Below are 16,315 nucleotides of genomic sequence, written 5' to 3'. Positions count from 1 at the left end.
CAGGAGAAAAGACAGGCAGGATGTCAGACTGAGCAAGGCCATGTATGGTGCTGACTGTTGGACCGATCACAGGGTCATTGTCTCCAAAATGAAGCTCCACATTAAGCCCAAGAGGCAACCACAAGGAAGCAAGGTTATGAAAAGAATCAATGTGGCCAGGCTGAAGAACTGCAGCACAACCTTAGCACTGGCTGAAGACTTAGAAACCAAGCTTGCTGACCTACACCTTGTTGGCAGCACTGAAGATGACTGGGTATGTTTCAGGGATGCTGTCCATTCATCTGCACTGAAGATGCTAGGGCCTTCTACCCACAAGCAGCATGACTGGTTCAACGAGAACATTGAGGAGATACAGGCTTTACTTGTTGAAAAGCACTGCCTTCGTCATGTCCATCAGAATGACTTATCAGCTGCCAAGAAAAACGCCTTTGCCAGTGCTCGCGGGACAGTCCAGAATAAACTGCGTAAAATGCAAGATGCCTGGCTGAGCGCCAGCACAGACCAAATACAGGGATACGCTCACAGAAACAACTTGAAATGGTTCTATGAAGCCCTCTCTATAGACCTCAGTCCCTCCGGAGTTCCCCCCTCCTGAGTACAGACAGTACGACTCTCATTACAGAGAAGGCTCAGATCCTACCTAGAGGGGCTGAACACTTTGAAACTGTCCTCAACCATCAACTATTAATGATGAGGTGATAGACAGGATTCCTCAGGTCAACATCAACAGCACCATGGATGGTCACAAAAGCTGTCAGCCAGCTATCTCTGCCTTACCTGCAGACATCTACAAAGCTGGTGGTCCTGTAGTTATAGAGAAACTCACCAAGTTGTTCCAGTCTTTCTGGAAGCAAGGATCCATTCCTCAGGAACTTAAAGATGCATCTATCATACACCTCTACAAGAGGAAGGGCAATCGACAACTACACGACAATTACCAAGGAATCTCACTGCTCTCCATTGCAGGAAAAACCCTTGCAAGAGTCCTGCTAAATCATCTGGTCACTTATCTGGAGCTGGGCCTGTTACCAGAGTCACAGAGTGGTTTTTGCAAAGGTTGTGGGACTATTGACATGATTTTTGCCGCGCATGAATTTCAGGAGAAGTGTCAGGAGTGGAATCGTGAACTTTACACAACCTTTGTTGACCTCATGAAAGCCTTCGACACTGTTACCCAACAAGACCTGTGGAGGGTCATGTCAAAGTTTGGCTGCCCTGCCAAATTCATTCAGACGGTACGCCAGTTCCATGATGCCCAGGGTGTTGGATGGCACAGAATCCTCTAAGGTGTTTCCAGTGACTAATGGCATCAAACAGAGTTGTGTGCTCACACCTACACTGTTCAGCATGGTGTTTACTGCCATGTTGAATTATGCTTTCCAGGATAATGATGCTGGAATCAGCTTCAAGTACAGAGTGGATGGGAAGCTCTTCAACCTGAGGAGACTTCATGCTCTTAGCAAAGTAAAGGAAAATGTTCTGAAAGACTTCCTCTTTGTTGATGACTGCACCTAGAACACTGGCTCAGAGCCAGAGACGCAAGTCAGTATGGATAAATTCTCCACGGCTTGTGACAACTTTGGACTTACCATCAACATCCAAAAGACCAAAGTCATGCACCAGCCTGCTCCTCACGCACTGTACATAGAACCCAAAATCACAATCAAAGGGCAGAAACTACAGGCAGTGAACCAGTTTAATTATCTTGGCAGCACCCTTTCCTCAGCAGTGACAGAAGTTAACTGCAGAATAGCAAAGACAAGCTCTGCTTTTGGTAGACTTCACTCCCCTGTAAGAGGAGTAAGACCAGAGCAACTGCATTGCTTACACATGTCTGTCCAACATGTGCAAGAAAATTCCATGCCCAAATTGGCCTAATCTTCAGACACACCATATCTGGTCTTAACATGATTTTTTAAAAAATGGTGTTGAGGTCTTCATCGACGATGATGATGGACAAACATATTTACATACCACTCTCTGAAGGAGTTCCGACAGTCCAATAGTTCAGAAGGCACTTTCAGAAGTGCAAGGTGAGGTTATGATTCTAGTAGACACTAGTAGACACTGATGCTCTCCAAAAACTGAACAAAACTCATTGCAATTAAAAGTAACAACTGCACAATTAGTGGGTATTAGAACATTAAAACAAAAGCTGCAAAATGCAGGTGTGTGAATTGTGTTTTTATCTCATCAGTTCTAAAAGGAAACAATTCAAGGTGAAAATTGGGGGTTTGTTGTAGGCTCAGTTGTTTGTGACAATACAGTGCTCTTCTTAAGCCTAGCTTATGCTATGAATGTTCCATTGTTACTTTATTATCCTATGATTATCACTGTTTAGATTGCTGTGAAGAAAATAATCAAAGCCAGCTGCAAGCTAGATTGTTCTGTACCCCTGCAGAGAATAAATTACCAAGTGAACTTGTCACAATCAAGTATATAAAAGCACAACTGGCTCATACAACTCTTTGACAATGACTATGTATAGGTTCTGTTAACTTGATTTGATGTAGCATAGCATGAATTACCCAGTCTCTGAAGAAATTCAGCAGAAATACATAATACACAAGTAGCAGAAGACAGGGAACATCTCCTACCAAGTGACTTGTGGACTGAACCTAATAATGGATCAGGTTCAAGTATACCTAGGTTTTATACAATGTGAGAATCAACCAGTTGCAGATGTAAACCTAAAATATCACTGCACTAGATAGTTTACTGTCTTAAATACTGACTGCAGATTTCACCAAGCCTCCCATCCCGTTTTTTCTAACATCTTGCCCAATGCAGAAATCTAGCAATCTCCAAGTTCTTTGAATGGGCCTAATAAATATATTGCCCTAATATTATTTTGGAAAGTTCTTTATGGCCAAGATGATTTTTTTTCATGTTGTAGTCATAGGTATCACTACACCAAGTCTTAAAAGACATAACCAGAGAGAAAACATCTGTGTATTAGTGCAATACTGAAAATAGAACATTTTTCTGCAACCAAGATGGTAATTATGAGAATAATGACTGGATCCCATGCAACAGCTAAGGGCTAAGCATGTGTTGTACAAGTCATTTGCATTGATTGCAAGTGCTTGTGGAAGTGACTTTATAGTTATTATGGTGGATAACAGATTTGTGTTGCTGCCAAAGACTAAGACGGCTTTTGGAACTGACACAAGAGAGTTCAAAAGGTCTTTCAAATACAGTTATACAAAAGTTATGTAACATGTGTTAACTTGATGGCTTGTGAATCTGGGGGAAATGCTGGGGGAGTAAGAGAATAGAAGGAGTTTGCTGCCACCTTCTGACCCATATTTATCTATCAGTGTTAGAAAATTAAATAATGTTCTCTCTGAAAGGATTAATCATTCCATGAAAAATAGGCAGGCTATTAAACCTCAGAATAAATCAAATACCACCTTGCTTTATCTGGGGGTGTAACGAAAGAGTCCCCAGCATGTTAGAATGTATTATGCTTTTAAAATATACTTTGTAGAAATTCCTTTCTTGAAAACATGCAGATCTCAGCTTTCCCAGTCTCTCTTGTTTATAGCAATATATTGTTCACTTATGATTGCTGTAAGGAAACACTGGATATAATTACATTCTGATAGATTATTTCCAGGTTAAAAGGTGATTGTTAAGTGTTTTACCATTTAATATTTTAGTTCTTTTTTTGTTTCTTACTCAGAATTTTAGACTATCATTAATAAAATTGGTTTATCATAATTTTTTAACTTTGCTCAGAGGGTTTCTTTTTCACTCAGAGGGTAGGAGAAGCAACAGGCAGGAGGATGGCATGGGGTTTTGGATTAATCAGGATTTAAATTTGGTTGCAATGTGCCCATTGTCCAGTTAGTGAGATGTGGATGTCGGATGTGGATGTTTTGTGCTTTCAAGTTAGTGTTGACTCCTAGCAACTGCCTGGTCCAGTCCCTGCAGTTTCCTTGGTAAAGTTTTATAGAAGTGGTTTGCCCTTGCCTCCTTCCTAGGGCTGAGAGAGAGAGAGAGTGACTGGCCCAAGGTCACCCAGCTGGCTTGGTGCCTAAGCTGGGATGCACAATCCCCCAGCTTCTAGCCTGGTGCCTTAACCACTACACCAAACTGGCTGTGGTGAGACATAGCTCAGAATATTAACAATGTAATACACACCATCTCCAAAGTAGTTGCTTTTTAAGCTACTACAGAATGGGCTGGAAAAGGGCTTTAAATCATACTGAACACACAGGGGACACTGCTGAATAAAATTACACTGAATCTTCTGTAGAAGCTACAGGGCAGGAAAAGAAACACTCTGTACAACTTTAAGCCAAACACTTCAAAAAAGCATTTTAATTCTTGTAAAGGAAAATGCAGTGAGTGCAGCACCTCTGTTACTTTAGCATTTTCTTTTTTAAAAAAATCCTCTTAATTTTATCCTACTTGATCAGCTCATTATTTTAAGCGCACCTATTCATGTTTACTGAGAAGTCCTAGTGAGTTACTACTACACATGGGAGTTGAGAACTGCTAGTTCAATAATAATTTGCGAATCACAATCTAGTTAAATGTAAGTAATTTCAATAGGTCCGTTAAATAAGGATTGCCCACTTCCCGCGATTGTCTTCCACGTGAAATCGCTATGAAGAACTCCTGCATTTCCAGAGCTCAGCAGAACAGAACCGGACAAACAGACGGCTAAGCCCATTGGCGCTTTGAAGAAACGAGGCCGCGCCCCCAAAACTTCCAATACTGCAAACCAACTGCCACTCTTCCTCCTTCGGCTAGTTTCTTTGACCTTCTTCCCATGCGCCCCTTCGCTAATCCCGCCCTTTCCGCCGAGAATACGGCCCTTTGTTTGGATGGAGGCCGGAAATTGCTTAGTTTTCCGGGAATTTTGAACCTTGAGAGCGTTGAGTTGGATATAGTGGGTTATTTTTGGCGAACGGTATTTTCTTTTTAATATTATTATTATCATCCACCTCCTTTTGCAATATTTATCGCTGGGTGAGGAGGGTGGTTTTGTTTTTATGTCTTTTTTTTCTCTTTCTACTTGGAGTAAAGTTTGGATGCGAGTATAAATTTCTTTGAGAGTAAGTCCTCCTGGGTTATTTGTATCTAACTATGACACGCTGTGTGTGTGAAGAATTGCGGTTTTAAAGAGAAAGAATATGTATAAGTACATGATTTTGTTTTTAAATGAGCACATCTTATTTTTAAATGATCACCTGTATGTCAGTCAAGACTGAACTTAGTTAAAAATGTGCATATATAGCAGTTTAAAAAGTTGACGAAATATTAATGTATTCTTGTCTCCACCTTTTTCTGCACACCAAGCAGTTCGAAAACATGCAAATGTGAGTAGATTAATTGGTACCGCTTCGGCGGGAAGGTAACGGCGTTCCGTGAGTCATGCTGGCCACATGACCCGGAAGTGTCCTATGGACAACGCCGGCTCCAAGGCTTTGAAACGGAGATGAGCACCGCCCCCTAGAGTCGGACACGACTGGACTTTACGTCAAGGGAAACCTTTACCTTTACCCTTTACTGTCTCCACCTTTATGCTGTAGGTGGCTGTAATTATCTGATAATTAATGAAATTCCAGATGTCTCTTGAGGATTTCCTCTGTGTGTATTTAAATCTCATTACTTTTTCCTCTGCCCCTTGGAATTAAGGCATACCTCTTGCATAATGTGATTGGCTTCTAGGTGCTAAACCAAAATATGAACATTACATACTGTTTATAGTAAATATGTTAAAAACTGCATGGACTTCAGAAATAAGACTTAGATTTATACAAGGATGCTAAGAAATGAAAACACTTAAAGTGGATAAATTATTTACCTATCTTGCTGTCTTGGTCCAAAAAAAGATCTCTATTTTTGACTTGTATGGTTCTATTTTTGTAGCTCTACTGAGGATTCTAAAAGTGAGTTAGACAGAAAGACTCGTTTTCTTGACTGCTGCTTAAGATAAAGCACAGGTTGTAAAATGAGGGCTGCAAATCTGGGCTGCAAAATCTGGATTACCACTAGGTTACAGCAAAGAGTTAGGGTTATCTATATCTCTTTACTGCCAGTGAGTGTTTGTCTGTATTTTGTAGCACTTCCAACATATTGGGTTGACATACATTATGTCAGTTATTTTTTCATGCTTTTTTCTTATCTCAGTAGAGAAGAATGTAGTGTATATCCCAAAATGACGGAATCTAACAACATGAATCTTTATTTTTGTCCTTCAAGGTCATGTGTTATCTAAAATAAGATGTTGGGTTTGGATGTTAAAAAGCTGTTGAATGGATAAAGGCTAATGGGATCCCATCTTTTATTGCTCCCTCTGATCTCTAACCTTTTGTTTAGGTTAAATAAACAGCTTTTATATATTATATCTGTAGACTTGATATATATGGATGCAGGGTATAGTTTGTTAATATGTTTTCTACTACAGATTAAGGTTACTATGGTAACTAATCATTTTGGCCGGTGAAGAGGTTGAATTTAATTGTCCCCTTTTCACGTGTTAATGGTTGCATTGCCTAAGGGAGGAACTTGCCTGGACTTGTTTCAGTTTCCCTTCTGTGTAGGCTTGCAGAGAATATGCAGCTGAGAGAAATCTCTCCTTTCAGCAAACAGCCTGTAAATATGTTTGCTTTCTGTAAATAAAATTATTTTTATAGAAATGCCTGGTGTGTGACTTTTCTGATCTCTCCTGGGCCAAAGGCTTTCCTAGCAATCTGCTAACATAGTTCACATGGCAGGGCCAAAAGAGGTGCTTGTTTCCTGTGTATGCACTCATACTTCCTCTCACAAACATTAGTGTATGCATATATATACACATTGCATGGGATAAGAATTACAGAAAAGATTTATTTTTGTTTAAAGTATTTTTTTGCTGCCTTTTAAACCCTGAACTTTCCCAAAATAGTTTCGGCTGTAGTGGAAGAGATAATTATAAATGCTACAAAATTTAAACAAATTTTAAACACAGTACAGGTTCACTAAGAGCAGTAATACCATATATCTTTCTCAATCAAATATGATCCCATTTTAAAGCCTCTTTAAAAGCATTCATAGAGGAGCAAGCAGGCTGTCTAGGTTCATATTTAAAGAAGGGAATATCAGTAACTGCTGGACTACAATAGAATACTGAGAACTAATGCACTGTTCGCTATTGATGATGATGGTATCTTTTACTCTAGCTTTATAAGGTATCACCAATGTACTGTTCTATGGGGTGTCCTGAATAAGACACAGCAAGAGCTCTGCTTTGCAGAATGAGACTGGATCCATATTTGCACTAAACTGTGATATATTGAATGCATACTGAATTCACATAACATATTAAGCTAAAACCAAGGGCTACCAGATACAGGCTGTAAAAATCTGGATGACCACTAGATATCAGTAACCTATGGTAGCTTTCTACAGTGACACTAGCAGGACTAGATGTGGCTTATCCATTTTCATCTGTCAGCTTTGTGTGTGTGTGTGAGAACCACGAGGATTTCACTGACCTGAGTGAATTCGGCTGTAGCTTAATGTAACTGAAGTGTTTCAAAGCCTATATAACCATACAAATTTTCCATGAAGGATTTGTATAAAGAAGGCATATAATGTTGCCAAACCTTCCTGGGTTGTGGATTGTTGGTGAACCGGACAAAAGGTAGAAAGGCCTCCTGAGTAAATTGCTACTGTCTATTCTTGAAACATAATTCGTACTAAGGATTCTGAATATGAATTTACCGGCAAAATAATGGTTCTGAATTACTTTATTCGCAGGTTGTTTCTCCAAAACTATTAAGTGGTAGTATGAATATGACTTTCCTTCATTTCTTTCTAACCAATACAATCAAAAATCCCCTTTCTTCCTGGCGTATTTTCCAGCTCTTTTCCAGGTGAATATTCTTTACCAGACAAAAATAGAACCTCAGCTGAAGTGCTAAACTAGACTCTCTGAAGTAAGTCAGGTACTGTAAGGTAAATGTTACATGATCAGGAAAGAGCCCGAACATCTATTATATATTCTCTGTGACTTCACATAAGATACCTTTATTCTTTGACTTGTGTTAGCTGTTTCTGATGAGCTTATGTTCACAGATAGAAAAATTTTGAAATATTTGATAGTTGCCAGGTGATTACTGTGTTTGTTTTTTGTTAATTCAGCTCATGATCATTTTGTGTTCTGTCATGTGCTTGCAGAAGACATTTTCCCATTTCAATATGGCTGTAGATGACTATGAGGAACTTCTCAAATACTATGAAATTCATGAAACTGTTGGAACAGGTATGCTCCTTAATATTTCAAATAGATATAGGAAATACATAGACTTCACGCCCATGTATGAACTTCAGAGCAGAGCCTCCCAGAGTCACTTTTATAGTGAGATGGGCAGTGTATAAATTTAATAATTTAATAAATTAATTAAAACCTTGCTAATTTACTATTCTACTTTTTGAGTTGAATTCTCCAATGAAGAGTGTGTCTCCAATATCCATACAATAAAAAAAACTTTAGGTGATTATTACAATGTTATAGCTTTATTTTCAGATATATTGCAGATTCTAAGTATATTAGTTCCTAAGCTGTTCCTATGTTGTTCCATTGAACAAAGCAACCTGGTAATTCTGCCTAAGAAAATCACATCCATATTTTAATATTTCTCCAGTAACACTGCCTAGATTTGCAGTCTTACCATTTTTCAACATTCTCACATATCTATTTCTTCATGAACACTGACATTTATGATGATTGTTTCAATTCCAACTCACAGCCATCCCCCAAATCCCTCACTTCAGTGTCATCTCAAATCATCACTTCTGCTTTAGCTCCATTCAGTGTGCCGGAGACTCGTTTTTCAGCTCACTTCACCCCTAAACATTTTTTTTATTTCCATCAAAATGTTCCTACATTTTCTCTGCCTTTTAAAAAAAAATAGCTATTCCTTGCTCTCATTTACTAGTCCTTGCAATATATTTTTCTATATTTTTCTATGTACTGTTTTGTTATGCATGTATTTCCCCTGCCAGCTAGTAGAACTCATACATTCTGAATATATATCCTCTCAGACAGATTGTACACTTAGAATCAACATCTTTACAATGGAGAGATGGTGTTTGTCGTGTAGGTACAGAGAGAGATTCCCCAGCCCTCCCTTTCATGGGGATAGTAAAATGTTTTATTTCCTTTAAAACAAGGCAGAGATTGCTGGATAGAGGCTGGAAACAAGTGGAGTGCAAGATCTTCCAAAACATCCTAGGGTACAGAACAGGAATCTCAAAGAGACTTTGGAAAAGACTAAGAAAGCTGAAAACCAGAGGGAACCTCTATTTAAATCAGTGTTTCTCAACCTAGGCAACTTGAAGACGTGTGGACTTCAACTCCCAGAATTCCCTGGCCAGCCATGCTGGCCAAGGAATTCTGGGAGTTGAAGTCCACACGTCTTCAAGTTGCCAAGGCTGAGAAACACTGATTTAAGGAGTATATTATTTCTGCAGAGATAGGTTACAAGCCTAATGAGGTGTTTATGTTAGGGTTTTGATTTCTTTTTTGCATTTGTGCTAAGACTAAGATTCTTTAATTCTCTGCATAAATTAGGGAACTGGGTTTTAATGTCATCCTTGACTCATACTTCACATATGTACCATAGTACCTAATCTTTGCTTTCTCCTTAACATCAATTTGCTGTAATTATAATAATAAGGAACCGCCTGTCTTTTTAACTGGGATTTTGGGATGGAGAAACATTATTTGTAGTAGATCAGTATTACTTAAGATCTATTCACGGTATTACAATACAGTACATCTTAAGGTCTATTCAGAATATTATATTGTCTTTTGCATTTTCTCTTTTAATTAAGCTACTCTTCTCTATACTTCAATATTGAATATTTGCACTTAATATTCCTCTTTTTTTTTTTCAAAGTAAGTTTGATTTTATTTATTTTTGTGTGCTTGGAGAAGAGGTGAAGAAGGGCTGATTCCTCTAGTCACATGCATCAGTCCTATATGGCCAGGAGCTAGCACTCAAAATTATTTCATGTTTTGCTTTTTTACCTTTTTATTGTCAGAAAGGCTGCACAGGTAGTACAAGCCTTATTTTGTCTTTACACACCAGTGCTTGAGAGAGGACATTAGATGAGACTTCCCTGGAGGATGGCTTGTGGCAGTGGAAAATACGAAACCACCAACCCAAAGCAATAGGCAGCACTATACAACAAAGACACAGACAGCTTCTGGAAGAGGTGGTTTGAGACCTCCAGCCTTCTACCCTTCAGACTCAGCCGTTTTGCTCCATTATGCAATATATTTCTACCATCTTCTTTTATTGCAGCAAGAATCTCTTACATGAATTTTTTCCATAGCTTATTCCATATCATTATTCTATAAAATACAGTTTTCTAGATTTCCCATTGATGTAACTTCACAAACTTCAATGACCATCCACAGCATAATTCTTTTTAAAGTATTCCAACCAGTTTCTGATTCTCCTTCCTTGTCTACTTTTCATTCATGATTTTGAGGATTTAATCTATCTCCTAATGTCAGCACCTTTTCATTTGAGCATTCACACAATAACAGTCAGGAGGCTGTGTTCCTTTAACTGTTTTAATGAAGCGAAATGAATGGTACAGAGGTCAAGCTGCGAATGGGGAGTTCCCGCTTAAACCTAGATTTAAAACTACATTTCCTTAACTGGTTCCCTTTCCCACGAAAGTATGCCCCCCCCCCCATCCAAGTGGTGTTCCTGGTGTATCTCAATTCATTGTCCTTGATGTCTTCCATAGCCATAATAATCCACTTCACACTCCAACCTCACACCCCCTCCCATCTGGCGACACAGAGTCTACACCCATTGAGAAGGAAACAATGGCAGATGCCCCGATAAGGGGTTCTGTGAATCCTTTGATGGGGGGGATCTGACACCTAATATGATTTCAAACAGGACTAATACTTTTTTCTTCCAGTAGTCAATTCTGCTTTCACTCCTATTTCTTTCAATCCCTAGTTTTCCGTGTCTGCTTTTTTCTGAAAATTCACTCATGACACTATCAAAAATGGTCTGTCCCATATCTGAAGCCTCTCATAACCCTTGTATCCTTTATTAATTCTCTGTCTTTCATCAACAACAATCATGCTTTTAGATTTATATTCCTTCCTTTGCTCTTTGTATGGATAAAGTATATGCCTAAATCATGCATTTAAAACAGACTTTTTCCTAAGAAAACACTTATGAGTGACCATCCCCATTCATACTTGTGTCTCCTAATAGCACACTTCTGGTGCTTTCACTAGAGCATAATGTGCAACTATCCCCAACCTATGGATTCCTGCTTTCATGTACACCCACAACACATACAATAGATGACAGCAATTCATACTTTATTGACATACAGTTTAGTCTTTTCATTCATAAATAAAACTTCACCATTTTCCTGTACTCACAACTCCATCCCACATGATCAGGCTTTCTTCAGATCTATTACATTCTCTCCTTTTTCTTAGTTTCACAGACACACAGCATCTCTATTTTTCTGTTTACCATGTACTCTTGCATTCCAAATTCCAACATGCCTTGGCCTTTCTTGAAGAGTTGAATATTGTGAGGGCATTTCTAGGAGCAGCAGTAGCATCATAGAGGCTACAGGAATAGAATCCTAAGCGTATTAGAGGGAGATCTGCTTTGCTACAGGAGTAATATGCAGATTTTAAGGTGAGACTTTATTATGAAATAGATGATATACTAGACATAGCTGACCAGCTGCTGTAAGTAATGGCTCCTTTGGTAGGTAGTCACAAGCTGTCCTGGGAGAGGAGGAGCTTTGATATGACCAATAATTCTAGCTAATGATCACTGTATTCAAAGCAGAATTGAATATAAATGCTAATTGGGAATCATGATGGGCTTTTCTTTCCCTTACTGTAGGTGGCTTTGCAAAAGTTAAACTGGCTTGTCACTTGCTTACTGGTGAACAGGTTGCAATAAAAATAATGGACAAGCTGACTCTGGGGGTAAGTGAGTTTCTAAGAAAGGGAAAATTAGTTTTATATGTACAAATACTGTTTCTAATTGTACAGCTCGTTAACTGGAAACTGCAAGGTGTTTTCTGGCCTGAAATGATTTGGAACTTTAAGGAATTGGGAATGTGCTGAAACCACCCAAGCCACATTTTGCAGTAACTGAGACCTAACATTTGGCATTCAGTTAATAATATTTAGACAATACAGCAGTGCTAGTTGGATGCCTGTTAGTAGTAGGATTGTAGGTTGGATACAAATGGCAAACTACTGTAATCCAAAGGTCAAATTGTCCCGCTCCAAAGGCTTGATAGACCAGACATCATAATGAGTTTCAGACCAGGGAATTCTTTCCCTGAAGTTCTCTTTCATCATCTGCTACTTCTTTCTCTGTTAAAAGAGCCCCTTTCTCCGAAAGATGAAATAGGCCAGGGCACCTATTACTATTCCATGGAAAAACCTGAAGTGGCGTTCCCAGTCTCCCTTCCAAAATAAAGCTCTGCCTTTGGAAACTACTCTCTTTGGAAGCACTGATGGGATAAACATTTTAGTGCCCTCACACTGAAGTATTTCAGAATATTTAGCTCCTTTTGGGAACTATGACTTCTCCCAGCAGGATGTAGAATGTGTTGTTGGGGGTCGTGTTATTTGAGGAAGATGTGCTGGCCTAGCAAGCTAAATTAGGCCCTGGGGTTGGAGGGTTGCTACCCCAGCCATAAGTGTTGCATTTGACTCTGCTCAACTGCTTTCATTTTGCCAGATTGGTCTTATTTCAGGTTCTTACTTCCTTTTCAATGTTCTCCTTCTATAAAATCAGCTGTGGCCCAACAGCATGGTGGTCTTGACAATGTGCTCTTGAAAGTAATTGTAAGAAACATGATGTGCTTATCTTGACAGCCACTGCTCCAATTCTCATTCTTGATTTAGACCTTTTTGTCCCTCAGGCCAGCGTTCACTTATTCTGAATTGGAGAATGAAGATCGATCAAATGCCATGGGTGGGCCATGTTTCTCAGGTCATAAAGGTTTTTTTTTTTTTTGCCTGAAAACATGAGAAAATAATTGTTTTCCTCATGTAGCACCTGCTCAGAGAAGCTCCTTTCTCCTTCTCCTGACTTTTACACTTCAGTCAAGTGTTTTTCAAACCTGGCAACTTTAAGATGTGTGGACTTTAACTTTCAGAATGCTGGCTGGGGAATTCTGGGAGTTGAAGCCCACACATCTTAAAGTTGCCAAGTTTGAAAAACCCCTGGGATAGACAGAAGAGAGGGAGATGGGACAAAGATCACTACCTAAGGGTAAGTGTTTTTGCTGCAGAGGAATTTTCACTAGAACAAAAACAAAGCATTTAAAACAGACCTGAAGCTGTGCAGAGTTTATAGAACCGAACAGTTCCGGTGCACACAGAACTATTGTGATACAAAAGGCCAAAGAAATAGGGAAGGAAGAAGAAAGCAAACAAATGTTTTCAGCTTATTAATTTTGACATAAAATGACCTGGAGATGGCATGAATCTTTCATCTTTTAGGATGACTTGCCTCGTATAAAAACTGAAATTGAAGCAATGAAGAGTTTAAGCCACCAGAATATCTGCCGTCTGTACCATGTAATTGAGACACCAAAGAAGATCTTTATGGTTTTAGAGGTAAGATTTAAAACCTCGTACATTTTTACAATACACTGCAACTCTGCTATACTAGTGGAATTGCTATGGATTCCTGTAGCTGTCTGATGTATTTAAAAATTTCTTTAGCAAACAGGCTTTACACTTCCAGGTACTTCACAGCAAATAGGAAGCTATTGGGCTTCTGGGTGAGGACCTATAGCAGGTTAGACATCCCTGTGAGTGTCTCCACAAGCAGGGATAGCACTGCTGAGAAGATCGGCAGCCAGGTACAACTTCTGGCCAACAAAATTCTCTCTGGCAAAGGACAGACCGGGAGATTGCCCACTTGTGCTCTGAATAGCTGCTCCTTGCGATGAGACTCAGGAATTGAGTTTCTTGTGGTTGATCATAGTTGAGTGGCTTAGGAGCTGAGGGATTACCATTGCGCTTGAAACTGCTATGCAGCCTATATGGACACTTGACCCACAAAAGCCTCATTTTCTTAAACACTTTCAGATATAATTAATTTACAACTTAAGAAACATCTTTCAACTGGCAGGAAAGAATAAAGACACTTGGTGAATCGCCTTCTTTTTGGAATGAAAAAGAGAAAAAAAATAATATCTTAAAGGATTTTGACTTAAAAGCAAAAAGCTTAAAAAGTTTGTGATTTAAGAAAGTTTTAAATGGATAAAGGGGACAGTAATTTTTAGAAAACAGAATAATAATATTTTTTGTCCTTCCTTTGACAAAAGTACCTTTGAAAATAGTAAAATTAACTAGACAAACAGAATGGACCCTCGTGGGAAGGCTCATTGTTTATTATTAAGGAAAGTGTATAATTGGTGAATTTTACAAAATAAGAAGATTGGGGTAAAAGAAAAGAAGTTAAAAGAATTTTTTGAGAATAATCTAAATAAAGGCACAAAAGTAAGAACGGTCTGGGATGCAAGCAAAGCTTTATAAAAGGATATTTCATACAATGTAACAGTGAATTTAAAAAGAAAAGGCAAGAGAAAATACAAGTTAAAAAACGAGTTTAAACAGTCCCCAGAAAGGGTAAATATTGCCTACCAAATTAAGCTTCTACAGAGACAATTATCTATGTTAACAGTGAGAGAGAAGGAAATGAAGAATTAAGCCAAACAAAGAAATTTTGAATTTGCAAATGAAGCAGGGAAATGGTTGGCATATAAATTGCGAAACCAAAAGAGATATTAAAGTTACAAGAAGGAAATACTGTAATAACAGATAATGCAAATATGTGAAAAGTGTTTTACCAATATTATTCGACTTTATATAAAGGTCAAGAAATTTCCTTGGAAAAACTGGGTGAATATTTACATAAACAGAATTTACCGAAGATTACAGAGAATCAGAGACAAATTTTGAATGGACCTATAACAATAAGGAAAGTTTGTGAAGCTATTAAAAAGACTAAAACAGGAAAGGCACCTGGTCCAGATGGTCTGCTGGCCTCATACTATAAATGTTTTGAGGATGAACTTTTACAACCTTTACAACAAATGATGAATATTATTTTACAGAATGGAAAGATTCCTGACAGCTGGAAAGAGGCCAATATAGCATTAATACCTAAAGAGACCCAGGACCTGACTTTAACAAATTATCAGCCAATATCTTTATTGAATAATGACTATAAGTTGTTTACCATGATTTTGACTGAAAGGTTGAAAATAATTTCACAGGACTTTATTCATGAAGATCAATGTGGGTTTTTATCTAAAAGACAATTACAAAATAATATTAGAAATGTGTTGGATATTCTGGACTATTTGGAGCAACACAGTGAAAAGCAAGGTGCATTGATCTTCTTAGATGCAGAGAAGGCCTTTGATAATTCGAACTGGAATTTCTTGTTTAGAGTCCTGAAAAATATGAACTTTGGAGATAATTTTATTAAATGGGTAAGATCGATTTATACCTCACAGAAAGCACAGATAATTGTTAATGGAGAATTAGCAACGCCTTGTGAGATTCAGAAAGGGACAAGACAACGGTGCCCACTGTCTCCACTCTTGCTTGTTTTAGTTCTTGAAGTACTGAATAGAGACATAAAACAAGATGAGAGAATTGTAAAGATTAAGAAAGAAACTTAAAAGTAAGGGCATTTGCTGATGACCTGGTGGTAGTTTTGGAGGATCCATTAGAGGGAGTAGAAACATCAGTGGGAATATTAAAGGATGTTGGTATGCTAGCAGGCTTTAAGATTAATAATCAGAAGGCAAAAATGTTAAAAATATGAAAAGTTAAAGTTAATGTGGATTCATGCCATACTGTATTGAGAATATGGAATAGGTATAAACCTAGGCTGTGCCAAACAACACCTCTATGGATCTCAGCACAAGAAGCGTTTTACAGAAGAGAAACAACAGGCAAAGACAAATGGTTAACGTACCAGGAATTATTGGAGAATCACCAAGGGATATATAAAATTAAATCAAGAGAGCAAGTAATGGCAGAAGGATATAGTTGTCAATGGTTTTCCCATTTACAGTTATCAGATTTAAAATGGATAAAAAGACAGTATGGAGCAAAGTAAGACAGAATTTGAAGTGCAATTGTGTACTGCTGATGAACATGTAACTGCTAAAATGTATAAAGATTTGTTGAAATTTGAAATGGAAGAACAGGTTAAAAATGTATGATAAAGTGGGGTTATAATATACAGATGGATCAATGGGAAAGTATGTGGTCAAA

The 16,315-nt window shown here is 38.2% G+C and overlaps 1 protein-coding gene across 1 annotated transcript in view; it reads left to right on the top strand.

Annotated features, from left to right (window-relative positions):
* The first annotated feature begins 1,548 nt into the window (after positions 1 to 1,548).
* Positions 1,549 to 16,315, top strand: part of MELK (maternal embryonic leucine zipper kinase) — a 42,332-nt gene continuing 27,565 nt past the window's right edge. The window contains exons 1-4 of the mRNA XM_063293066.1: positions 1,549 to 1,791; positions 8,137 to 8,257; positions 11,898 to 11,983; positions 13,517 to 13,633. Of these exons, the coding sequence (XP_063149136.1) occupies positions 1,549 to 1,791; positions 8,137 to 8,257; positions 11,898 to 11,983; positions 13,517 to 13,633 (567 nt within the window). The remainder of the gene's footprint in view (positions 1,792 to 8,136; positions 8,258 to 11,897; positions 11,984 to 13,516; positions 13,634 to 16,315) is intronic.

This window comes from Candoia aspera, chromosome 2 (assembly GCF_035149785.1).
Source record: "Candoia aspera isolate rCanAsp1 chromosome 2, rCanAsp1.hap2, whole genome shotgun sequence".
NCBI lineage: Eukaryota > Metazoa > Chordata > Lepidosauria > Squamata > Boidae > Candoia > Candoia aspera.
The sequence above is the reverse complement of the archived record's forward strand: the minus strand, read 5'-3'. Positions and strand labels throughout refer to the sequence as shown.